Genomic DNA, 26540 nt, shown 5'->3' with positions numbered 1-26540 from the left:
TGCAGGCTCTCTACAGGGTACCTGCTCATTATCCACACTCCTCGTAACTGCTTATTTGCTCACCTTGGGGAGCAGTTCCTAGAGGAAGGACGCGATCTGAGTACTGAGATAAGGTTTTTTGGGTTTTTTTTTTTAAGATTTATTTATTTATTTGACAGAGAGAGATCACAAGTAGGCAGCGAAAGAGGAAAAGAAGCAGGCTCCCCACTGAGCAGAGTGCCCAATGCGGGGCTTGATGCGGGGTTCAATCCCAGGACCTTGGGACCATGACCTGAGCCGAAGGCAAAGGCTTTAACCCACTGAGCCACCCAGGTGCCCCTAAGATAAGGGTTTAACAGGCAGATGAGAGGAGGAAAATCAGTCCAGGTAAGGAAGCACACAGGCCCAAAGGCACGGAGTTATGCAACAGACATTACATCTAGAAAAATATAAGAGTTCCTGACAGAAGGGGGACAATTTCTACTGACCAAATTCACAGACAGAGTCAAGCCTGGATCCAGAAATTTACTATATCATGTCTCTCATGCCTTACCACAATCTTGTAAGGCAGATACTATTTCGCCCCTCAGAGGTCTGATGAGAGTGAAGCTCAGAGAGATTAGGTGACCTGACTTTCACAGAAGCAGGGGAGTGGCAGAACTGGCCTCTGAGTACAGGTCTGCTAATTCTCCACAATTCTTGTGACTGCTGGGTGTGGGGAGGGCAGAGAGAGAAGAAAGCGGCTGAGCATTTTCTCAGAGTTTTTTACTGGAACCCGCAGTAGGAAATGAAATGTGTTATGATCAATTCATATAATTATTAATACAAGGTAGAATTTTCAAGTGTTCATCAAAATCTAGTTTTTCTCTCCCTCCAGGTACATCAGAGGATAACACTTCCCTGCCTCCTTATGATTAGGCAATCATTCGACTAGTTCTTGTCAAAGGTTTAGGAGAAGTGACATTTATCAATTTCAGGCCAGAGCATTTCATTTCAGTTTCAAGACCATCCGATATTCTCTCTCCCTGCTGCAGTTATTGTGAAAGCATTTATTGAGAAGGATGCACCACAACATTGAAACCCCCTGCATCGCTAATCCAACAAGAAGAGGACCGTGGTTCTAGAGCATCTCTGAGAGCCACAGTAACAGACTTTGCCTGAGTGAAAATAAGCTTTGCTGTGCTTCTTAGGAAAGTTCAATAACCACTCCATTAGATCGTAACCATGGACGGTACATTGTTCACCTCTGTTTCTTGGCACCCGGCTCAGTACCTGGCATTGAGCAGGTGCTCAGTTGAATGTGTGACACCTCAATGTGTAAATCAGGGAATCCTGTGTTGCTAAATAAACCACAAGTTTGGCTTTTGATAAAGTATGAATTTAAATTACGGAATTCATTTGTATTCGTGTTTCTGAGTGTGTCACAATCAGTTTTGATACAGGTCTCAATTAATGAATAATCATACTTTAAAAAGTCACCAAATAACTTATAAAAATAATTTTTAAAGACATAAGGTTATTAGGGGAGCCTGGGGGGCTTAGTTGGTTAAGTGTCCAACTCTTGGCTTTGGCTGGTTCAGGTCACGATTTCAGGGTTGTGAGATGGAGCCCTGTGTTGGGCTCTGTGCTCAGCAAGAAATCTGCTTCAGATTCTCTCTCTCCCTCTGCCTCGGCTCCTCCCCGGCTTGTGCTCCCTCTCTCACTCTCTCTCAAAATAAATAAAATCTTAAAAAAAAAAAGATATAAGATTATCCTTATGGAAACATCCTGTTCACTCACTGGGATTCTGACGTGCCTTCTTGAAGTGTGTGTGTGTGTGTGTGTGTGTGTGTGTGTGTGTGTGTGTTTTGATTAAGGAGGACAATTCAGGGTATGTACATTCAAATATAGAGAGCATCTGTTATGTGTACTGAGGTAGGAACAAAAGGTTATGAATCATGCAGCTATACTGAGAGAGGTCAGAGATAGGGCTGTCTTCATAACGTCTGAAAATCAGTTCTCACTTAGCAGAGGGAACACTTGCATGCAAGGAAGCCCAGGTCCCATTGGACATGCGCAACTTAATACATGCACGCAGGCAGATGGAGGTAGACATTACCTTGTAGTCTCCCAAGGTGTTTTCTCAGACCCCCATGTACCCCTAGGGCTGGCTGTCAAGCCAGTCTAACACTGCTGGGAGAGGTTATATTATAGGATAATACACATTACCCAATTCTGGTTTTGGATGTGTTTACCTATGTGTCCCAAAAGTTCTGGCACAATAGATATCAAATTGGTCCTACAGTTACTCTTAGGGAGTGAGATTGGGAGAGAAGGAGTATGAGGGTGAGAGCTTCCTCTCTGGAAGGAAATATACTGCTGTATTTGAATTTGTTATTTACAACAGGCATGTGTTAATTTTGTACTTCAAAACATAAATTTAAAAGGGTCTGCGAGTGATTGAAATACACCTCACATTCTCCACCCAACTCTCCAAATTATACTTTACTCAAGGGAACAGAATCTAGAAATGTGTGGCACTTGCTGGCATCCAAACAAACCTGTTGAATGAATAAAGACCCCAGAGGAGATGCTGAAAGAAACCTTGGTCTTAAGCTCTGCCCTCCACACAGCAGGAGTTGACCTTCTTCCTCTCCTTTGGATTTCATCTTTTCCTCTTTTTTCCCTCCTCCTCTTTTTCCTGTACTCCATCTTCTCCTCTTCAAGCAAACAAACAAAAACCAACAAAAACCCCACACAACAACAGCACAGTGCAGCGAAGGAGTTTTACCACGCCATCCGCTAGTAGTAATAAACACAAAGTACATGAGAGTAGTGGGCAGGAAAATATGATCTCATACTCACAGTGGGGCATTAGGGGACGACTTTGGGTTGAAAAGTAGAGTCACCCAGTCCAAGGCAGAGAGGTAAGAGGCAGAGAGAAAAAGGAAGGAGCTGGGCAACAAAAGCATGGTATTATGCCTGGGGAACACTGAATTCAGAGTCTCCCCAGGCTGCCACTCTCTTCTCTACTCAAAGTCAGCTGCTCAGTTCGTTACTGAAAAGTGACCAGACTCTGAGGAGCCACTTCTTACTAACCAAAGAGCATGGTTTATAAGACTGACCAACAACCTACCATGAGACGTATGTTTGCCAAGAATACTTGTGTCAGCCAAGCAGTAAAGCCTCGTCCCACAAGGGGAAACCTTCTGGGATTAAGGGGGCTGTGTGGAGAACAGGGGTCTCAATGTAGATGGATTTGAAGGCTGTGAAGTGACATTTTCTCCAAACTATGAAAGTCTGGAAAGTCACTCGTGGGCTCCCGGGAGACTATGGCCAGGGTGATGGACAGGACGTGGCAGCTGCTCAGGGCCCCTCTATCCTGCAGCTCTGGAAAAGCATCAGAAAACTCTCCCTTGGGGCACCTGCGTGGCTCAGTTGGTGAAGTGTCCGACTCTTGCTTTCCACTCGGGTCATGATCTCAGGGTCATGAGATCAAGCCCCCATGGGGCCTGTGTTGGGGCTCCACACGCATGGAAGAGTCTGCCCCTACCCCTGCTCAGGGGTGCATGTGCATGTGTGTTCTCACTCTCCTTCTGTCTGTCTCTCTCAAATCAATCAAGTAAGCAAGCAATTTTTTTTTTTTTAAAAGATTTTATTTATTTACTTGACAGAGAGAAATCACAAGTAGATGGAGAGGCAGGCAGAGAGAGAGAGAGGGAAGCAGGCTCCCTGCTGAGCAGAGAGCCCGATGCGGGGCTTGATCCTAGGACCCTGAGATCATGACCTGAGCCGAAGGCAGCGGCTTAACCCACTGAGCCACCCAGGCGCCCAAGCAAGCAATTTTTAAAGAAAGAAAAGACGGATACCTGGTGGCTCAGTGGGTTATGCCTCTGCCTTCGGCTCAGGTCATCATCTCAGGGTCCTAGGATCAAGCCCCGCATCGGGCTCTCTGCTCAGCGGGGATTCTGCTTCCCCCTTCCCCTCTGCCTGCCTTTCTGCCTGCTTGTGATCTCTCTCTCTCTGTCAAATAAATAAATAAACCTTAAAAGAAAAGAAAATAACTCTCTCCCTTGCCTTGCCCCCCCTTTCTGGCTACTGTGTTTATACCTCCCTACCTCATCTTGACCACATTCATGATCTTGCTCCTGCACCTGCCTTCCCCTAAAGTTCTTTCCTGCCTGCTGGTTCCTGGTTGCTCCAGGTTAGCAGGCTGGAGTTGCTTATCTGCCACACCAGGGAGAGGCACAGAATTGCTGACAGCAGTTAAGAGCGCCACCCTAGAGTCAGATACGTTTCATTACTTACTGTGTGGCCTTGGGAACCTCTCTGTGCCTCAGTGTCCAGAAGGACACAGAGATGTGACATCCAGTAAAGAGGACTTGCTGGCCCAGCTGACGGCCTTTAGCTTTCAGATACTTTGGCATCCAGCTAACTACAGAGAGAGAGACCCTGTGCTCAAGGTCACAGCCTTCCCACATGGCCTGTATCTAATGAATGACTGAGGCAGGGCGATAAAGGTCTGAACATTTCAGCGCAGTGTGGGACAACTGACCATCTATTTTGGCTTCGGATTACCCATGTGATTAGTTGACGCTCTTGTCAGGTACACACTACAGCTCAACTTCTCCCACTTTTCTCTCCTTCTGTGGCTGTCAATTCCCAGGAACACTCTCTGGTAAATATCCTGCACACTAAATTCCATCTCAGAGTCTGCTTCTTGGAGAACCCAACCTACAACGATTGGTACTGGGATTGATCCAAGAAAGCAGGCAATGAAAGGATGTATAGAAGCAAGGTCACTTAACACACAGCTGGAAATGAAGATCTGGTGATCCAACTGTTAAATATTTTATCATTGGTGAATAGGGATACTATACTGGCAGAAGAGAATGTACTAGTTGGTGGGATGTACCAAATAAATATAGGGGCCAGAGTAACTATAAGAATAGTGAAATTGGGTCACCGTGACTGAAAGCCAAATGTGGAAGCCAGAGGGCCCCCTTAAAGGCATATGAAGAGGGCTTCATCACCTGTAGTGGGAGGGCAGGGAAAGCTGAGGGCCAGGATAATTATCAGAATAGTCTAAGATCCAAGGATGTTAAACTCCCAAGCAAGGCAAGCTGGCTAAAGACCCTAGTTGAGAAATAATGGGAATATGACATGTGGGATGGAGATATCTGATCGGTGCCCCTGAAGATCTTGAATTCCCAATTTCTCCTACACCCTCTGAATGTGCAGAAATAGCCCATCATCTAGCGCTTCCCTCTTCTTTGTAGACAATGCAGAAGACCAGACCCTGTAAGACTGCAGGTACCCTTCTCAAAGTCTGCTCTTACCTCCCTGCTGGATACTAGGCTGATAACCAAAGTTAAAACAGTACATAACCCAGTGAGGGATTTATTGGGACTCATTAAGGTGCTATCCCCCAAAGGAGCTACAAGAACTAGCCACACATAAAATGCCAGGAGCTGGGGGAGTAACAAGGGACTGGATTCTGCAGGTGCTTAATCAAGAGGACCAGATCACAAAATTGGGTTAGGGAGAATTTATTGATTTGGAAACATTCTGCTGAGATACAACAGTTATCACTCTGCCAAGGCCCCAGGAAATACTACCAGAATGGCTCTTAGGAGCATGAAAAACTACAACCCATACAAAGAGGGGGGAAAAAAATGTCAAAACTGCCAGGACACATTGTGTAGGAATAGATTTAAAAACTCAGGGAAGCAGGGGCGCCTGGGTGGCTCAGTGGGTTAAAGCCTCTGCCTTCAGCTCAGGTCATGATCCCAGGGTCCTGAGATCGAGCCCCGCATTGGGCTGTCTGCTCCGTGGAGAGCCTGCTTCCTCCTCTCTCTCTGCCTGCCTCTCTGCCTACTTGTGATCTCTGTCTGTCAAATAAATAAATAAAATTAAAAAAAAAAAAAAACTCAGGGAAGCACAGTGAAGTAGATGTACTGTAGGAAGGCTGGAAATCCCACCAAACAATTACGTTCCATGGGAAGATCAAGAGGATACTCCACTTATTAAAGCCACAGGGAATGAGATGGTAAAGAGCTGCAACAGCATCACTGAAATTTTACTACATGCTAAAAATACAGGTCAGGACTGACAGTAGGAGAGACTGTTACAAAATCAGGCTCACAACAGTAATGGGGTGATAGAACTTGCAACAAGAGGCCACGTGGCAACACTTAACTACCAGGTAATTAAGGAGCCAGGTAGATACAATTATTCTAATAGCAGAAAGGGCAGCGTGACAGCCAAGGCTGCCTGAACCTCAGAGACTTATGGAGATGGTTTACAGAATACAGCATCTCCAAGGGCTAACAGGGTTAATTTTCAATTTTCAATCAGAAGAAATCAAGGTCAGGTGATTAACGGGCTGAGGGCAGCTGCCCCAATAAAAAAGTGACATCCTTCTCCCACCTTTGCATCTGAGCTAATTTTCAGACCCTCAACTCATTAATTAAGAAAAGGTCTGGTATTGTATGCAACTGATGAATGACTGAATTCTACCTCTGAAATTAATAGTACAGTACATACTAATGAAATTGAATTTAAATAAAAAACTTAAAAATAAATAAGTAAATGGTCCACTAACCAAAAGAAGAACCCTGCAACACTGTGTAGGACTGTGTAGCCATCCTGGGTGGCTCAATTGGTTGTGTCCCCCTCTTTTTTTATTTTTATTTTTTTAAGATTTTATTTATTTATTTGACGGACAGAGATCACAAGTAGGCAGAGAGGCAGGCAGAGAGAGAGGAAGGGAAGCAAGCTCCCCGCTGAGCAGAGAGCCCGATGCAGGGCTCGATCTCAGGACCCTGAGCTGAAAGCAGAGGCTTTAACCCACTTAGCCACCCAGGTGCCCCTCTTTTTTTATTTTTAAGATTTATTCATTTATTTATTTGAGAGAGAGGCAGAGGGAGAAGTAGGGCACCCAACGCAGGGCTCGATCCCAAACAAAACCCTGAGACAATGACGAGAGCCAAAGGCACTCGCCCAACCCACTGAGCCACCCAGGCAGTTGGGCTCTATGCCGGGCATGGAGCCTACTTTTTTAAAAAAAGGGAGGGGAGCACCTGAGTGGTTCAATTGGTTAAGCAACTGCCTTTGGCTCAGGTCATAACCCTGGAGTCCCGGGATTGAATCTCACATCAGGTTTCCTGCTCAGAGTCTGCTTCTCCCTCTGACCTCTCCCCTCTCATGCTCTCTCTCATTCTCTCTCTCTCTCTCTCAAATAAATAAGTAAAATCTTTTTTATTTTATTTATTTATTTGACAGATCACAAGTAGGCAGAGGGGCAGGCAGAGAGTGAGAGAGGAGGAAGCAGGTTCCCTGCTAAGCAGAGAGCCCGATGTGGGGCTTGATCCCACGACCCTGGGATCATGACCTGAGCCGAAGGCAGAGGCTTTAACCCATTGAGCCACCCAGGCGCCCCATAAGTAAAATCTTTAAAAAAAAATTTCCATCTAACCTTTAAAACAAAACAGAAAAACCACGGTAAACATACACAGTAATGGTTTCCCTAGACCTGCTCTCAATGTTCACATACACGCACGTATTACCACATTCTTTCTCCCCCCCCCCAGGTTTATTTTTAAGTAATTTCTCCACCCACTGTAGGGCTGGAACTCACAACCTTGGGATCCAAAGTTGCATGCTCCACCAATTGAGCCAGCCAGGTGCTCCAGTAGGAATAATTTTTATAGTGGGGAAAAAAAATTCTATTTCCACAAAACTGTTAAAAACCCATTATGAGGGATGGCTGGGTAGCTCAGTGGGCTAAGCCTCCATTTTCAGTTCAGGGCATGATCCTGGGGTCCTGGGATCTAGTCCTGCATTGGGATCCCTGCTTAGCAGGGAGTCGGCTTCTCTCTCTACCTGCCACTCCCCCTGCTTGTACTCTCTGACAAATAAATAAATAAAATATTTTAAAAAATCATTATGATAAAAAATTCATTCTCAATGTATAAAGCCCAAACAGCATCAAAGTGTAAAAATTAAAAAATAAAAATCTCCTATCTCAACCCTCTTCCTCCAGTTCCTCCCTAGACAATTATAGCTGGCATTTACTGAGTGCTTACTCTTTGCCAGGAAGTACTCTAAGCACTTTTTCAACATATGTTAACTAATCTAAACCTTATTACAACCCAAAGAGGCAGATATAATCATTATCCTCACTTTACTAAGGGAAAACTTGCACAGGTTGGGTTCTCTGGAAAGCCAACTCAAGAGGAAATTTAGAGTATAATATGTTTATTCATTCAATCTAGACACTGCTTACTCTCGGGGCACCAGGGTGGCTCAGCATCTGCCTTTGGCTCAGGTCATGATCCCAGGGTCCTGGGATTGAGTCCTGCATCGGGCTCCCTGTTCAGTAAGGAGTTTGCTTCTCCCTCTCCCCTGACCTTCCTCTTGACCCCGCTCGTGCACACTTGTGCGCACACTCTAATGAATAAAATCTTAAAGGGGCACCTCGGTGGCTCAGTGGGTTAAAGCCTCTGCCTTTGGCTCAAGTCATGATCCCAGGGTCCTGGGATCAAGCCCTGCATTGGGCTCTCTGCTCAGCGGGGAGCCTGCTTCCCCCTCTCTTTCTCTGCCTACCTCTCTGCCTACTTGTGATATGTCTGTCAAATAAATAAATAAATCTTTAAAAAAAAATCTTAAAAAAAAAAAAAAGACAGGGGCAGCTGGGTGGCTCAGAGGGTTAAGCCTCTGCCTTTGGCTCAGGTCATGATTTCAGGGTCCTGGGATTGAGCCCCGCATTGGGCTCTCTGCTCAGCAGGGAGCCTGCTTCTCCCTCTCTCTGCCTACTTGTGACATCTGTCAAATAAATAAAATCTAAAAGAAAAAAGACACTGTTTACTCTCAATATGGACTAACTTCAGTATATGAATCATTTTTTTTTAAGATTTTATTTATTTATTTGACAGAGAGAGATCACAAGTAGGCAGAGAGGCAGGCAGGGAAAGAGAGGGAGAAGCAGGCTCTCTGCTGAGCAGAGAGCCTGATGCGGGACTCGATCCCAGGACTCTGAGATCATGACCTGAGCCGAAGGCAGCAGCTTAACCCACTGAGCCACCCAGGCACCCAGTATATGAATCATTTGATGACTCCTTGAAGAAAGAGCAAAATCAATAGATTTCACTCAAATAAAGAATATACTTTTTTGGTTTTATTTATTTAAGTAACTTCTACACTCAACATGGGTCTCAAACTCACAACCCCAAGATCAAGAGTTGCACACTCTCCCAAATGAGCCAGTCAGGTGCCCTAAAGCCTATCTTTCTTAATTGCAGTCATAGTTCACTGACAATATTACGGTCTTTTAACATGGAGCTTGAACTCACAACCCTGAGATCAAGAGTCAGAGGCTTAACCAACTGAGCCACTCAGGTGCCCCTAGTATGGTCTTTTAAGTTTTGGGTTTTCTAAAAAGATTTATTTATTTATTTATTTATTTATTTATTTATTTATTTGACAGGCAGAGATCACAAGTAGGCAGAGATGTAAACAGAGAGAGAGAGAGAGAGAGAGGTAGAAGCAGGCTCCCTGCTGAGCAGAGAGCCCGATGTGGGGCTCAATCCCAGGACCCTGGGATCATGACCTGAGCCGAAGGCAGAGGCTTTAACCCACTGAGCCACCCAGGCGCCCCTTAAGTTTTTTTTAGAGAGAGAGCACTTGTTCGAGAGTGGGCAAGGTGGGAGGGAAGGAGGGAGAGGGTGAGGGAGAGTCTCCACCATCAGCGTGGAGTCCAACACAGGGCTCTCACAACCCTGATATCATGACCTGAGCTGAAATCAAGAGTCGTTATTTAACCAACTGAACCACCCAGGTGACCCTTGGTCTTCTTCTATTAACACATTTAAAGAGGGTCCTCACAGAAAGGCATCAAACTTCAGGGTGGCTAGAGATAGGGAAACCGGCTTGGTCATTTGAGTCATTGTTGCCATGGGGTCAGTTCCAAGAATATGTTGGAGGAGAGAGGTCAAGGGGTATATCTTAGGAAAAATCTTTTGGAGTAAAAAGGGAATTAAGCCTTAATTTTCTCTAAATCCTGAATGCATTTTCAAGCTAACTGGCAGCAAACTGGATATCTTGGTATGTGTTTAGTTCCAGGGATTCCTCTAAGTCTGATATATTCTTTTATTTCTATTCTAAGGCATACACACTTATGATGCTATAACTTACTGGAGAAAATAAAATTTAGACAGGAAAGGGGAAAAGAAAAAACGAGCCGGAGAGAAAAACTTATCAGCTTGCCTGTGTCCAGTAATGCCCAGGGAAGACTGGGATCTAACTCCCAAGTTCACTGCAGAACAAAGAATTAATGACTCCCCAAAAGTTTTGAGAACATTTTCAAATTATTATTGCTAATGTTCCCTATCTCATATTCTAAATCCCACAAAGAAATCACCTCTGAAATTGCCCTTTATTTTTTAACGTAATTTCTATGTCCAACATGGGGCTCAAACTCATGACCCCAAAGTCAAGAATCATATGCTCTACAGACTGAGCTAGCCAGGTGCCCCTGAGGTTGCTCTTTTAATTAACTGACCTCGGGGTGCCTGGGTGGCTCAGTGGGTTAAGCTGCTGCCTTCAGCTCAGGTCATGATCTCAGGGTCCTGGGATTGAATCCCGCATCGCATCGGGCTCTCTGCTCAGCAGGGAGCCTGCTTCCCCCTCTCTCTCTGCCTGCCTCTCTGTCTACTTGTGATTTCTCTCTGTCAAATAAATAAATAAAATCTTAAAAAAAAACATAATTAACTGACCTCAACAAGCAAAAAACTGAACTTTTTTCCTTCATACACCAGTTTCCCAAACCTCCTTTACACTTGTGTTTCTCATATTGATGAAGGGCCCACTCATCATCAGCTTCCTAAGCCAGGATCTAAGACATCACTTGTGCTTGGGACCTCGCCTTACACTCTCTCCCAAATAATATTCAGGTCTTGGTAATTCTACCTTCCAAATTATGCAGAATCCATCCACTTCTCTTCATTTGCATTGCCTCTTCTTTGGTTTGGGGCACCATCATCGCCTGCCATAATGACACCAACAGCTTAAGTGGCCTCCTCGCCCTTGGGCTCCCTTCCTTCTCATTCATTCGCCACACTGCTCCCAGAGTAATCTTTTTAAAACACAAAGCTAATAACGTCGTTCTTCAGTTTAAAATCTTTCAATACTGAGGTTCAAACTTCTGAATATAACTTATTAGGCACTGAAGGTTGTGGCCCCTGAGTCCCTCCACACACACCATATTCCCTGTTCCATAATGAACTTTCAGTTCCCTGAACCCAATTTTTTCAATTATCTACGGGCCTTTGCCCATGCGGTTCTCTGCTTGGGACAACCTTCCTTCTATTCTTCTTTTGGGTAACTCGGATGCATCCTCCACGTTCCAGCTCAGGTGTCACCTGCACAGCCCAGGTAGGCAGGCTTTATCCCTGACCGGTGCCCTCTGCGTGGTCCAGCCGACTTGTGTCTTCCAGGCGGGCAAGCCCCTGACGGCGCACTTGACACTCCATCAGTGCAGACCAGTTGTAAGGCTTGTCAGAGCAGACCCAGATGATTGCAACGCCAGTTCACTACAGGTACGTAGCACACCAAGCTCCAGCCCCGCACAGGAGACTCACCCAAATCTTCCAGAGGCCGGAGCAGAGTACAGGACCACTGTCCCCTGTCCGGAACCCAACCCTGTACCGGGGCCCGCCTCCCACGTTGCGTCGGGGGTGGGGCAGGGCGGGGCACCGGGCGCCGGCGAACGGCGTGCGACGAGCGGGGGGCGGGGCCAGGGGCGGAGCGGAGCGCGCATGCGCGGTCGCCTTTGTGTGGGTCGAGCGGCGGCGGCGGCGGCGGCAGTGGCGGTCCCACTGGCAGGCGGGCAAGAGGGGAGTCCGGGCGGCGTCCGGCGTGGGAGCCGGGGGACCACCATGGTAAAGAAGCGGAAAGGCCGCGTCGTGATCGACTCGGACACGGAGGACAGCGGCAGCGATGAGAACCTGGATCAGGTGAGGGCAGGCCGCGGAGGCGCGGGCCGGCGGAGCGGGAGGGCTGAGTCCGGGCCACGGGAGCCTGGAGCCGGCCGGGCCCGGGGCCTCCCGGCCGGAGCTCCCGGCCCGCCCCGTTCCCTGATCTCCGCTGCCACCTCTTTTTTGTCCTCTCCGCAGCACCAGGGGCCCTCAGAGTCCGGCCGGGGCCTGGAGTCGGAACCCCGAGGACTTGGCGCCTTGGGCGGGGAGGCGGGGCAGGGACCAGGCTGGTGGGCCTCGGGCTCGGGGGACCAGAGGGGTCCATGATCTGCCGGGGTCAGATCGGGGCGGCGGGCTGCAGGCCCGGCGATCCGGGCCCGGAGAGATAGGAAGTATCGCCCGCCAACCAGGGAGGCTGGGAGATTTTGGAGGAGGTGCAAGGGTGAGTGTGGGGGTGGTGGGGGCGGGGGGCGAGATGGTGCGGGCTCTGGAAGATGAAGTTTTTCAGATTAGAGGTGTGGACCTGGAGGAGAGACCCCCTTAAACGTTCCGGGGAACTTATGCCGTGCTTGATGAGGAAGACTTAGCTGTGGGCGCAAATCTGTTTGGCAGCTAGGGTCGTTTGTGGTTGAGAAGGGTCCCCGTTGAGATGTCAGACCAAAGAAAACTCTTGGGAGAAGGAAAGAGGCCAAAAGTGGAGAAATATATAGGAAAACTTGGAAGGGCTATGACTGAGGCTTTTTGGCTCTTTTCATGCAGCATCCCAGAATTCTTTCTTACTTGAGGATTGTGCAGGATTGAAAGTAACTTTTGGTCTCACTGTCTTGGGGTTGAACTGTTTTTATGCTCTAGAAAATATTGTAGGGAGGAAGATGTCCTTTACAGCAGTGCTCTAGTGATACTAGAAGAATGAAAGAGTACCCCCCCACCATGTTTTGTGAACAAATGATACAAAGAGTATGTAAGAGGTAGTAGCTTTATAAGTTAAAAAGAGAGAGTACTGAATTTAGAATATGAAATTTTGAGTTCTAGGCTGGCTCTGCTGTTTTCTAGCTATGTATCTTTTGTCTGTAACTGTAAACTCTAGATACAGTATTAGCCTTGAGTATCTAATTGGGCTATTACAAGGATCAAGTATTTGTAAGAATTAATATTGGTATGAACACTTGCAAACTAAGGCTTTTGTATAAATGGCTTCCTGGAGGTTCTTTGTATTAGGCCACAAGTCTCAGGACTAAAGTATTAGGGCATGAAATGGGTGAACTTTAATAAGAAGGGCCTGGAAATGTGTTTAAGAAAAGAGGACTGTTTTGAAAATGGTATGGAGGTGGGAAAGTTGTGGGGTTTCATCAAAGGGAGAAAACCTTGTTTGGGGATAGATATTGAAAGGTAAGTTGAAAATGTTCTCACTGAAAGGCTCCTGAAATTTATGAAAGGCTCCTAAAATTTACAAAAATATAAAAAATATATTCTTGGCTGGAAAAGTTTGATAATTTTAGATTGGCACTTTTTTAAAATTTAAAAATGTGGGTATTTCCAGTAAAAACACCAGCTACCATTTACGTAGTGCTTGTGTTGAACTAGTCACCTCAAGTGCTTTATTTATTTATATTGTCAAGTTTTCAGATTATGGTGAACTTTGTGTCATTTTCTGCATTTTACATATGAGGAAGATGGAGGTTGAAGAAGAAACTTACCTAGATTCACACAACTTATTACTGGTAGAGTTAGAATTTGAACTCCAAATCTGCACGATAGTAAGGCACATACTCTTCACTATACCAGCTCAATTTGTTAGTCTTTTAATTTTTCAGAGTGCAAAATTAGAATGATGTTTTGTGGTCATTTTACTTGTTGCTAGAATTCAGGTTTGTAAAGTACATTCAGTAGTGTGGAGGAAATTGTTATAACAATTAAAAAGATTATTTGGGAGCTTCCTTGGTAAAGCACTCTAAGACATCTGTTCTGATGGTGAATGAACTAAGCTGCAAATTACTCTGTCTGTAATGATTGCCCACAGAATTCTAACAAATGAAATGAATTCAGAGCTCCCTTTTGTGGTAGAGAGGTTTTACCTGATCCACAAAGAGCTAGCTCTTCCAAAGTGGATACTGGAAGGGATTGCAACTTTAAACCCAGCTCTATCTGTTTTAAAAAGAAATTAGCATAAAATTTGTAAGTAATACCTAATAGAATTTAACAGCAATTTCAACTTTATTCTCTTCAGCCATGGTTAGGTGGCATTCTTTTATCAGATGGGAACCAGATCAAAACTCCCTTTCCCTGCACATCCTAACAGAGGCGCCTGTGCCTCTGTCTGTTCAGCAATGCACCAGGCTCTCAGAGGACTGAAAAACAAAGATCTCTGCCCTCTAGAAGTTTTCACCAAAGACCTTTAGGAGAAAATCAAAGTCAGACTGGTTTGGGGGTCTTTGGAATCCTCAGAATAAAATCAGTGCATCTGGGCCTTTCTAACCAAGATGCATTGGGCTGCTCCATCTAGTTCTAGGTCTTCATTGTGGGTATAACATCATATTTGCTATCTACTGTAAGGTCCTTGTGGAAAAGACAAAACCATAAGAAATCTCTGAGTGTCTAGTGTAAGAGTGAAGCAGTTAGAAAAGGAGGTCCTTGTTCCCAGGTTTTCCAGATGGGAGTAGAAGTCATTATGTTAGAAATGTTATTTCCAACTTAGTCCTTGTTGAAGGTAAGGCAGGTGAACCTACTATGCTGATTTTTTCTGATGGTGGGAGGAGGACCATCTGTGTCAGAAGCTGCCTGGGTTGCTTGTTTAAAATGTACTTTGCAGGGGCTCCCATCCCAGACCTACTGAATCAGACCCTCAGGGGATAGAGCCCTGGACTCTGCACCTTTACCAGATACAGCCCAGGTACTCATTTATATTAACGACTGAGACTACTGTCTGTGTGCAAGCTAATCTTTTTGGTAAGACACTAAGTCGTTTGGGAGAGAAATAGCCTTCTGTCCCATCTATAGTGTGCGCACAAGAAGAAAACTGGACAAAGATGTTTGAGGTAGCAAAGCTCTTGGCTATTCTAAATCTCGAAGCTGTTTGAATTGTTGGGATGCTTTTTATTGAGACCTATTTCCTTTTTTCCTTTCATGATGGGACGAGAGGTGTGTAGGAACTGAATTGGAGTAGTTTAAATTGTTTTAACTTTGAAAGATTTTAAAAACTCAGACCTTTGAGAATTTGAAGGATTTCTTTTTTACGTGTGACCTCTTAGTGACCTTATTTTTTATGTTGGGCATACCCTTCAACATTTTTTTAAAGGATTCCTTTATTTATTTTAGAGAGCTAGCGGGAGGGGCAGAGGCAGAGGGAGAGAGCATCTTAAGCAGATTCTGCACTCAGCGCAGAGCTGGATGCAGGGCTTAATCGCATGGCCCTGAGATCACAACCTGAGCCAAAACCAAGAGTCATATGCGTTACTGACTGCACCCCCCCCCCAGGTGCCCCATCTTGAACATTTTAAAATTGCAAATCCTTAAGATACTTGCTTTTGGTGCCTTTTGGAAAAGAATTTGAGGCAAACCTAGGGTTTTGTTGTTTTTGTTTTTGTTTTTCTACCCTGTCATGTACTTCCATGGGTATAATGGATGTGAGTCATTACGAATATTTATGCAGTGTGTCTTATAAAACGAAAAGCATCCAAGATAATAAAGGAATAGCGTTCTCTGTTCAGATCAATACAACTCCGTATTTAAAAAAACTTTACTCTGCCTTAAGAAAAAAAATTGGGCTACTTGCATACTGGAATGCTTTATTTCATAATATCCTCTCTTATTTAAAATGGTGATGTTGTCATGTCCTCTTTTCTCTGCTTATGATACTTGAAGTAGCAATAATTCAATTTGTCTTTGAAAGAACAGGCCCGGGGCGCCTGGGTGGCTCAGTGGATTAAGCCTCTGCCTTCAGCTCAGGTTATGATCTCAGCATCCTAGGATCGAGTCCCGCATCAGGCTCTCTGCTTAGCAGAGAGCCTGTTTCCCACCCCCTCCTCTGCCTGCCTCTCTGCCTACTTGTGATTTTTCTCTCTGTGTGTCAAATAAATAAATAAAATCTTTTTTAAAAAGAGAAAGAACAGGCCTGTAAATATTTTCTAGCAGTTATTTTTAGATATATGTAAAAAAAAAAATACCATTGTTACAAAGTATCCTTCTTCCATAAACCTTCCGCATAAAAGTTGGGAAGCTTATTATTATTATTTTTTTTTAAAGATTCTGTTTATTTGAGAGAGAAGAAGAGAGACCACAAGCCAGGGGAGAGGCAGAGGGAGAAGCAGACTCCCCACTGAGCAGGGAGCCCAACACAGGACTCATCCCAGGACCCTGACCTGAAGGCAGATGCTTAACTGACTGAAGCCATGCAGCGAGTTTAAATTTAAAAGTTGTGCCTCTTTTGTAGTCTTTTTTTTTTTTTTTTTAAGATTTTATTTATTTGTGTGAGAGGGAGAGGACTGAGAGAGAGAGAGAAAGAGGGAGAACATGAGAGGTGTGGAAGCTGGATGTGGGACTCATCCCAGGACTCCAGGATCCTGACCTGAGCTGAAAGCAGTCGCTTAACTGACTGAGCCACCCAGGCACCCATGTGGTCTTTTTTATATTAGAGCAGAATTTCGTAGAAGTCTAGGATGAAAAACTTGCGAGAAGAATGAAGTTTTTGGTTTTGGGTTTTTGTGGCTTTTTTTTTTTTTTTTAAGATTTTATTTATTTATTTGACAGAGAGTTAGTGAGAGAGTGAACACAAGCCAGGGGAGAGGGAGAAGCAGACTTCTTGTTGAGCAGGGAACACGATGTGGGACCTGATCCCAGAACTCTGGGATCATGACCCAAGCCAAAGGCAGATATTTAAGGACTGAGCCACCCAGGCACCTTGCTTGTGAAGCTTTTAACTTGTGTCCTAATGTTGCATCCAGCTTGATGTAACTCATTTGTTAATTTCACTCACCTTTTCTGTGCAGGAAGATTGAGTCTCATGGGAGCTCTAACAGAGAAGCTTTTAGGGAAAACTCAACACCAGATCTGTTGGTATATTTATTACTCCCTTCCTAGACTGTAAGATCCCCAAGGGCAGAGATTGTTTATCTTTGAACAAATGTGTTAGACAGTGTTAGGCACTGAGGCTACTGGGTCAACAAAATGGAAGCAGTTTCCACTTCCAAGGAGATTAGAGGAGACAGAGAGGAGGGGGTGAGTGTGGGGCAGGCATTGCTCAGAGTCATTTCATCACAGTTTCATTAGAGGCTGTGAGGGAAGAGCAGTGATACTGTGAGAGCATAGCAAGTGGCCCTAGACTACTCTGGAGGGAGTAACACACAGATTTGGAATGTGTGTTAAGGAAAAGATTAGGAGATGAAGAGTACAGAGATGTGTTGCGTGTTCATGGTTGAGGGACTGGCATGCTCAAAAGCATTGAGGCAGGAAGGACCTAGCACCCTAATGAAACTGAAAGAAACACACAGCGACTGGAGTATATATAACAGGTTGGAGAGAGAAGGTACAAATGAAACTGCAGTAGACCCTGTTTGGAGCCTTTGAAGATGGAAAAGTCAGTTTAGTGAATCAAAACCAGCCTTAAAAATGAAAATGAAATTGAATCAAATAGAAAACATCAGGGGTGCTGGCTCAGTCAGTAGAGCATGTGACTCTTGATCTTGGGGTTGTAAGTTTGAGCCCTGTATTGGGAGTAGCAATTACTTTAAAAAAAGATCTTAAAAAAGAAAACATCATGGGGCGCCTGGGTGGCTCAGTGGGTTAAGCCGCTGCCTTCGGCACAGGTCATGATCTCAGGGTTCTGGGATCGAGTCCCACATCGGGCTCTCTGCTCAGCAGGGAGCCTGCTTCCCTCTCTCTCTCTCTGCCTGCCTCTCCATCTACTTGTGATTTCTCTCTGTCAATAAATAAATTTAAAAAAAATCTTAATAAAAAAAAAAAAAAAAAAAGAAAACATCATGGTCAGACTTAGTAAAAAGGAGTGTTGTTTCCTGTAACCTGTATTTTGCATATATAGATGTACGAGTATCCTGGCTCATGAGGTAGAATTTATCTTACTGTGAGCTGGGGTTAAAAAGTTTTAAAGTTTATTGGTAGGGCCATGTTGGCAATGTTAAGGACTTTGGACTTGTTTCTGAGGGTAATGAGAAACCACTGAAGATTTTTAAGCTTGAAGAGGTGGTCAGGTTTGTCTTTTAAAAAGTTCGCTTAGGGGCACCTGGGTGGCTCAGTCTGTTAAGCATGTGCCTTCAGCTCAGGCTGTGCTTCCCAGATCCTGGGATCCAGCCCCACGTCAGGCTCCCTGCTCAGCCAGGAGCCGCCTCCTCCCCCTGCTTGTGCTCTCCCTTGTGTGTGTGCATTCTCTCTCTCTCTCTCTAAAGAAAAACAAAGGGATGCCTGGGTTGCTCAGTGGGTTGAGCCTCTGCCTTCTGCTCGGGTCAGGATATCAGGGTCCTGGGATCGAGTCCCTCATCGGGCTCTCTGCTCAGTAGGAAGCCTGCTTCCCCCTCTCTCTGCCTGCCTCTCTGCCTACTTGTGATCTCTCTCTCTCTGTCAAGTAAAGAAATAAAATCTTTTTTAAGAAATAAAGAAAAAGAAAAACACTTTGCTTAGGCTGTTATGTGGAAAGTAATTTGGAGAAAGGACGTCAGTTAGGTGGCAGAGAAAGTCCAGGTGAGAGATGGTGGAAAGCATTAGTTCCACTAGAATGGAAGCTCCAGGCAGGCAAGGCTGTTCACTATAATATCCCTGCACCTAATCCAGTGCCTGATGTGCAGCTGGTATCCTGTCAGTGGTTGCTGAATGAATGCCTGACTTGGACTGGTTTGGTACTTAGAGAGACAACTGAAGTACTTTTGATTGGATGGAAAGGAATATTCAAGATAAAACGAGAGGACTTGATGACTGATTGTTCCTGGCATGAGATGGGGAACCTGGGGGAAGATGAGGTTTTAAAGGTGAAGATTTTAAAGTTGTCTGTGATAGATCTAAGGGGAGATGTCGAGTGCGTAGTTGAAAATAATGCCTGCCTGGGCTGCCTGGGTGACTCAGTTGGTTGAGTGTCCGACTCTTATCTTTGACTCAGGTTATGATCCTAGGATCCTGAGATCTAGCCCTGCATTATGCTCTGCAATCAGCTCAGAGTCTGCTTGTCGTTCTCCCTCTGCTTCTCTCTCTGGAATAAATAAATAAAATCATTAAAAAGAAGAAAAAATAATGCCTGACAGGGAGTAAGCACTTAATCTTTGTTGAATATGCAAATACTACTTGGCCTATCTGTGGTGGGAAGTGTTCTGACTTTTCTGGTTATAGCAGGCTTACTCAGAGATAAGAGTGTCAATTTGGGAGTTCTGACTCCAGCCCCTCTACTATAATACTGATACCCCTTTAAAGGGGTAGAAGAAATGTGCATTAGTTAGAAAGTATATTAGAAAAGGGAACCTTGCAAGTAAAAACAAGTAACAATAGTATAATTTTTTTTTTTTTAATTTTAGGTACCTTTTAAATGGGTTGAAAAATGATTCTGTCAGTTCTGTAATGTGGGCATTTATACAACTCAGTATTTTATCTACAGTTATAATTACTTGGCTGGAAATTTGAAGGGGAAATTGCCACATTTAGTGGCAATCATGTGAAATATGAAACATTGTTATACTGCCACTTTGGAATTAAGTCAGAGGGGCATATATATATATATATATATATATATTCATTGTTTGGATTTATTTTCTTTCAATAAAAATAGTAGAGGGGCATCTGGGTAGGTCAGTATTTAAGCGTCCAACTCTTCTTTTTTTTTTTAATTGAAGATTTTATTTATTTCTTTGCCAGAGAGAGAGAGAGTGTGTACAAGCAGAGGGAGCAGCAGGGGGAGGGAGAAGCAGGCTCCCTGCTGAGCAGGGACCACCCACCCCCACCCTCCCAGCCAAGGTTGAACCTGATCCCAGGACCCAGGGATCATGGCCGGAGCCTAAGGCAGACACTTAACAGTCCCTAACACTAATCCCTAAGCTTCTGACTTTCTATTTCAGCTCAGGTCATGATCTCAGGGTCCTGGAACCAAGCCCCACATCAGGTTCCGTGCTTAGCAGGGAGTCTGCTTTTCTCCCTTTCTCTCCGTCTCCCTCTGCCCCTTCTCCCGCTTGTGTGCACATACACTCTATTGCTCTCTCTCAAATAAATAAATATATTTTTAAAAAGCATGAAAAAATAAAATTAGTGTGGGGCACCTGGGCGCTCAGTTGTTTGAGTGTCTACCTTCAGCCCAGGTCATGGATCCTGGGATCCTGGGATCGAGTCCCATGTTGGGCTCCCTGCTCAGCGGGGAGCCTGCTTCTCCCTCTGCCTCTGCTGTCTTCTTTCTCTTTCTCCCTCTCTCTCTGACAAATAAATAAAATCTTAAAAAAAAAAATAGTAGATGCTTGTTGAAACAGTTCCAGCAAAACAAATACCTCCATGTCCCAAAAACATACATATACACCGTAGCTCCATTCCTTACTCCTGAAAGGTAACCAAGTGTCCACTTTTGGAATCCTGTTCCTCTACGGATAGTTTTGTTATGAAAGAAAGAGTAGGAATTAACATCTCAAAAAAATTTTTTTCTAGGGTGGGGGAAGGGAGAGAAAGAGAGATGAGGAAGGGCAGAGGGAGAGGGAGAATCTTTTTTTTTTTTTCTAATTTTATTTATTTGACAGAGAGAGTAGATCACAAGTAGGCAGAGAAGCAGAGAGAGAGGGAGGGGGAACAAGGCTCCCCACTGAGCAGAGAGCCCATTGTGGGTCTCAGTTCGCAGGACCCTGAGATCATGACCTGAGCTAAAGGCAGAGGCTTAACCCACTGAGCCACCCAGGCACCCCCCACACCTTTTTTTTTTTTTTAAACATATAATGTATTATTTGCCCCAGGGGTACAGGTCTGTGTATCTTCAAGCTTACACGTTTCACAGCACTCACCATAGCATATACCCTCCCCAGTGTCCATAACCCAGCCCCCCCGCATCCCCCCAGCAACCCTCAATTTGTTTTGTGGGATTAAGAGTCTCTTACAGTTTGTCTCCCTCGCGATCCCATCTTGTTTCATTTTTTCCTTCCCTATCCCCACAGCCCCATACCATACCTCTCAAATTGGGAGAGGGCGAATCTTTTTTTTTTTTTTTTTAAGATTTTACTTATTTATTTGACAGACAGAGATCACAAGTAGGCGGAGAGGCAGGCAGAGAAAGGGGGAAGCAGGCTTCCCGCCGAGCAGAGAGCCCGATGCGGGGCTCAATCCCAGGACCCTGAGATCGTGACCTGAGCTGAAGGCAGAGGCTTCACTGAGCCAACCAGGCGCCCTGAGAGGGAGAATCTTTTTTTTTTTTTTTTTTTAAAAACATATTATATATTTTTATCCCCAGGGGTACAGGTCTGTGAATTGCCAGGTTTACACACTTCACAGCACTCACCCCAGCACATAACCCTCCCCAATGTCCATAACCCCAACCCCCCTTTCCGAACCCCCCTGCCCCCAGTTTGTTTTGTGAGATTACGAGTCACTTATGATTTGTCTCCCTCCCAATCCCATCTTGTTTCATTTATTCTCCAAGAGGGAGAATCTTAAGCAGGCTCCATGCCGTGCAGAGCCCAGCATGGGGCTTAGTCTCAGAACCCTGAGATCATGACCTGAGCCCAAATCAAGAGTCAGACATTTAACCTACTGAGCCATCCAGGTGCCCTAATATCTCAGATTTAAACATATGTGATTTACTACTCTTTCCTCATTATCTTTCTAGTTCTTCCTCTTCTCTTTGTTTCTGTGACTACTTCTCATGTCCAGGTCACCATCCACTCTGATGACATTCCTATGGATTCCTTCTGACTCCTTCCCGCACTTCTGCTCTGGCCCCTCTGGTCTATTCCTCTTCTGTCAGAAAGCTCTTTAAAAAACCCTCTGGTGGGGTACCTGCGTGGCTCAGTGGGTTAAGCCTCTGCCTTTGGCTCAGGTCATGATCCCAGGGTCCTGGGATCCAGCCCCACATCGGGCTCTCTGCTCTGCAGGGAACCTGCTTCCCCCTCTCTCTCTGCCTGTCTCTCTGCCTACTGTGATCTCTCTCTGTCGAATAAATTTTTAAAAAATTAAAAAAAAAAAAACAGCTCTCTGGGGATGATTATTCCACTTAAAACCATTTGGTGACTTCCCATTGCCTTCAAATGAGATGCTTGCTCCTGGTCCTGTTTTATAAACCCTGGAATGATCTGGTTTCTTCTTAACCTGTAACCAACCTTTCGCTGTTCTCCCCCTTGCCTGCCAAGCTCCAGTCCCACTGGTTCTTCTTAGTTATTTGACTAAGCCAAGCTGTTCCATCTGAAGATGTCTGTCCAGAAAACTGCAAAGGTCCTTCAAAGGTCCTAGTCTCAGCCTAAATGTCGCTGCTTCAGAGAAGCCTCCTCAGATCACTGTATCTCAGATACATTCCCCATTCACTTGATTCTCTTCTTCTTAGCACTTATCATGAGATGTAATGAGTTTTTTCTGTTTATTATTTGTCTCCCTCACTCAGTTTTAAATTTCATGAGGTCAAGGACTCTGTATCCTTTTTCATGACTGTCTCCCCAGGGCTTGGAGGTACATGATAGGTGCTGGTAGTCAGGTGACTATCTATCCCAGTTTCCTGGAACTGAAGAGTTTCCTAGAATTCAGGACTTTCGGTGCTAAAACCAGGACCGTCCTGAGCAAACCAAGATGTTTGGTCGTACTAGCTGGTAGAAATTATTTATAGTAGTTAGTTTGTGGAATATTCAAATAAGGGAAAAAGAGCTCAGCATGCTAATTAGCTATAAAAACCTCTGAGGCCCATCCATAGGGTTTAGTCTCATTCTGGGGTACAGAATATTTATCCCACTTTCATGTGATCATGGGAGGTTTAATTAAAGAGATGAGGTTTAATTTCCTTTAAGTAAGTGAGAGGGAGCTAGGTTGCTTTACTACCAGTTGATTCTGATATGACATCACAAAGTGTACCCTGTGAATGATGGGGAGGGGGATTAAATGTTAAGGTTTATGAATCTTCACATATTGATGGGTTTAAAAGTCTAAATTTAACCAGAATAATGCTAATTTTTAAAAAAGATTTTATTTATTTATTTGACAGATAGAGACCAAAAGTGGGCAGAGAGGCAGGCAGGGAGAGAGAGGGGGGAAGCAGGCTCCTGCGAGCAGAGAGCCCAATGCGGGGCTTGATCCCAGGACCCTGAGATCATGACCTGAGCCGAAGGCAGCGGCTTTACCCACTGAGCCACCCAGGTGCCCCCAGAATAATGCTATTTTAACAAAGATTACCTTAGTGCTGTGAGACTTGCTTTATTTTAGGGTCTCAATTTTGGCAGTCTATTTTAATGTTAAATACGGCTTTTAAGCAATGTTAATGTTCATGAAACTCTAGAAGCCAGATGAGGCATCCTACACAGCCATACCTGTAGTATGTTGGGCATTAGCCTTAATTTAGCCAGATCTGTAGTTTGGCTTAAAGTGGCTGTCACCCCCGACTACCATTCCCTTAGATGAATACCGAGATAGGTAGGGAAGGTTTTTACTGGATGAGATGAAATAGGGACGGTGATGGGAGAGAGCCACTGGACACACAGACTTATCTCAACAGCATGGTACAGTTGAATCCAGCTGGCAGGAGAGAGCTGCCAGTGGACCTACAGGCGGTGCGTGAATCAGTTCTAGATTAACTTTCAAAGTCCAGGTGTTGAATCAGTCACCCCTACAGGTGGTCAGTCTGATGGTCTTTTCACATGTGCATGTTCAAAAGACCTTTCTGTTGCACATTGTTCTGTTTACCTGTATTTACAAACCCTAAGTAGATTAGCAGACTTGACCATAAAGAGAACCTTGACATGAGTTCCCCCAGTAACTTCCTGCACAAATCTTAACTTGTGGAAAGGGTATATATCACACTATTAAGAAGGTCTTTGCTGGGGCACCTGGGTGGCTCAGTGGGTTAAGCCTCTGCCTTCGGCTCAGGTCATGACCTCATTTCCTGGGATCCAGCCCCACATTGGCCTCTCTGCTCAGCAGGGAGCCTGCTTCCCCCACTCCTCTGCCTGCCTGCCTCTCTGCCTACTTGTAAACTCTTCTCTGTCAAATAAGTAAAATCTTAAAAAAAAAAAAAAAGCTCTTTGCTGTCACCATACTATGGTTAATATGGTATTTGTGTCGTGGGAGGTCTGTGTCTATCAGATGCAGTTGTTCATTGGTGAAGGAGAGCCATTGTTAGGTTTTTAGTATAGAGGGGAACTTTAACAGGAAGGCAGTATTAACTTTTTAACACTTTAGTTGTAGTAGCTTTTGATGAATGTCTACTAATAGTTAATGTTTCAGGATAGGATTTGATTGATAGTTATCTAAATCCCTGTTAAAATGAGTTGGTATTAAAACAGATTTCTAGTGCATCTCTGAACCTCAAAGGGTCAGGAAAGAGATTACTTACCAGAAATCTTTCTAAATTTTATAAATTTGCATTAAGATAATGTAGGGAAAAAGATAACAGTAAAGGCCATATGCCAGTTACCATGTAACCCAGTAATCCCACTTCTAGGTATTTACCCAAGTGAAATAAAAACTTACATTTAGGGGCACCTGGGTGGCTCAGTGGGTTAAAGCCTCTGCCTTCACTCAGGTCATGATCCCAGGGACCAAACCCGATGCCCGGACCGAGCCTGTATATACACATACACGGGTGCCTGGGTGGCTCAGGCAGTTAAACATCTGACTCGATTTGGGCTCAGGTCATGATCTCAGGGTCTGAGGATCAAGGTCCACATTGGGCTCCAAGCTTAGCAGGGATGAGGATTTTTCTCTCCTACTCCCTCTGGCCACCCACCTCCTGCCCGACTCAAGTTATCTTGCCAATACACACTCTCTTTCTAAAATAGATTTTTTAAAAAATTTTTTATTTATTTGACAGAGAGAGAGATCACAAGTAGGCAGAGAGGCAGGCAGAGAGAAGGGAAGGAAGCAGGCTCACCGCCGAGCAGAGAGTCCGATGTGGGGCTCGATCCCAGGACCCTGAGATCATGACCTGAGCCGAAGACAAAGGCCCAACCCACTGAGCCACCCAGGTGCCCCTAAAATAGATTTTTTTAAAAAGATTTTATTTATTTATTTATTAAGATTTTATTTATTTGACACAGAGAGAGTTCACAAGTAGGCAAAGAGAGGGAGGGAAGCAGGCTCTACACTGAGCAGAGAGCCTGATGGGGAGCTCGATCCCAGGACCCTGAGGTCATGACCAGAGCCAAAGGCAGAGGCTTTACCCTTTATTTATTTATTTGACACAGAGAGACAGTGAGAGAGGGAGTGGGAGAGGGAGTGGGAGAGGGAGAAGCAGGCTTCCCACTGAGCAGGGAGCCCGATGCGGGGCTGATTCCAGAACCCTGGGACCACAACCCAAGCCAAAGGCAGATGTCCAAGACTGAGCCACCCAGGGGTCCCAAGATTTTTAAAAAATTTATTAAGGAGAGAGAGCATGAGCAGGGGGGAAAGGCAGAGAGAGAGGGAAAGGTTGAAGCAGACTACCCCCTGAGTAGGAACCTTGATGTGGCTTAGTCCCAGCCAGGACCTGGAAATCATGACCTGAGCTGAAATCAAGAGTTTGATGCTTAACCAACCGAGTCACCCATAAAATAAATCTTAAAAAAAAAAAAAAAAAAAAAGCCTTACATGTACATAAAAACCTACATATGAGGATGTAATTGCCTCCAAATGGAAACAACCCAAATGTTTTTCAGCTGGCGAAGTATGGTACATCCAGACAATGGAATACTACTTAACAAGAAAACGGAACAAACTACTAATATGTGCTGTCCCATGGATGAATCTCAAAGGCATTATGCTAAGAAGTCAGACCCAAAAGGCTGCATACTGTACGATTCTATTTATGTGATAGTCTACAATAGGTAGATTTGTCTTTAGGCGTAGAAAACAGGTCTGTGGTTGTCGGAGGATGGAGGAGGGATATAAAGAGCACTGACTTCCTGAAAAGGCTAAAGATTGTGAGAACATTCTACTTGTTTTTAAGACCGAAACAGTAACTCCTCTTGACCAAATGTAAATTATAGCAATATTTGTGGGGATGATAGAATTGTCCTATATCTTGATTGTGGGAATGGTTAAACTGCATGTATTTGTCAAATTCTTAGAATTTATACATAAAACAGGGTAAAATGTACTATATGTAAATTACACCTGGGTTTTTTTTTAACTTTTCCATTTTATTTATTTATTTATTTATTTAATCAGAGAGAGTGAGCACAGGCAGGGGGAGTGGCAGACAGAGGGAGAAGCAGGCTCCCCGCAGAGCAAGGAGCCTGATGCGGAAGTTGATCCCAGGACCTTAGGATCATGACCTGAGCCAAGGGCAGCTGCTTAACTGACTGAGCCACCCAGGCATCCTATTTATTTATGTTTTTAAAGATTTCATTTATCAGAGAGAGAGCGCGCATGCATGCATGTGCCTATGCACGTGGGTGGATGGAGGGACAAGGGAGAAGGACAAGCAGATGCTCCACTGAGCACAGAGCCTATTGGAGGGCTCAGTTCCAGGAC

General features: G+C 44.7%; 1 protein-coding gene and 1 long non-coding RNA gene across 2 annotated transcripts in view; one reads left to right on the top strand and one right to left on the bottom strand.

Annotated features, from left to right (window-relative positions):
* Positions 1-26540, bottom strand: part of LOC309867157 — a 185002-nt gene that overhangs the window by 24748 nt on the left and 133714 nt on the right. The window lies entirely within an intron of this gene.
* The window catches only part of RTF1 (RTF1 homolog, Paf1/RNA polymerase II complex component), a 53890-nt gene continuing 39103 nt past the window's right edge, over positions 11754-26540 (top strand). Inside the window, exon 1 of the mRNA XM_082735562.1 lies at positions 11754-11972. Coding sequence (XP_082591688.1) covers positions 11775-11972 — 198 coding nt within the window. The 5' untranslated portion in view covers positions 11754-11774. The remainder of the gene's footprint in view (positions 11973-26540) is intronic.

The sequence above is a fragment of the Mustela nivalis genome (genome assembly GCF_964662115.1).
Source record: "Mustela nivalis genome assembly, chromosome: 6".
NCBI lineage: Eukaryota > Metazoa > Chordata > Mammalia > Carnivora > Mustelidae > Mustela > Mustela nivalis.
This window is presented reverse-complemented; position numbering and strand designations above follow the sequence as displayed.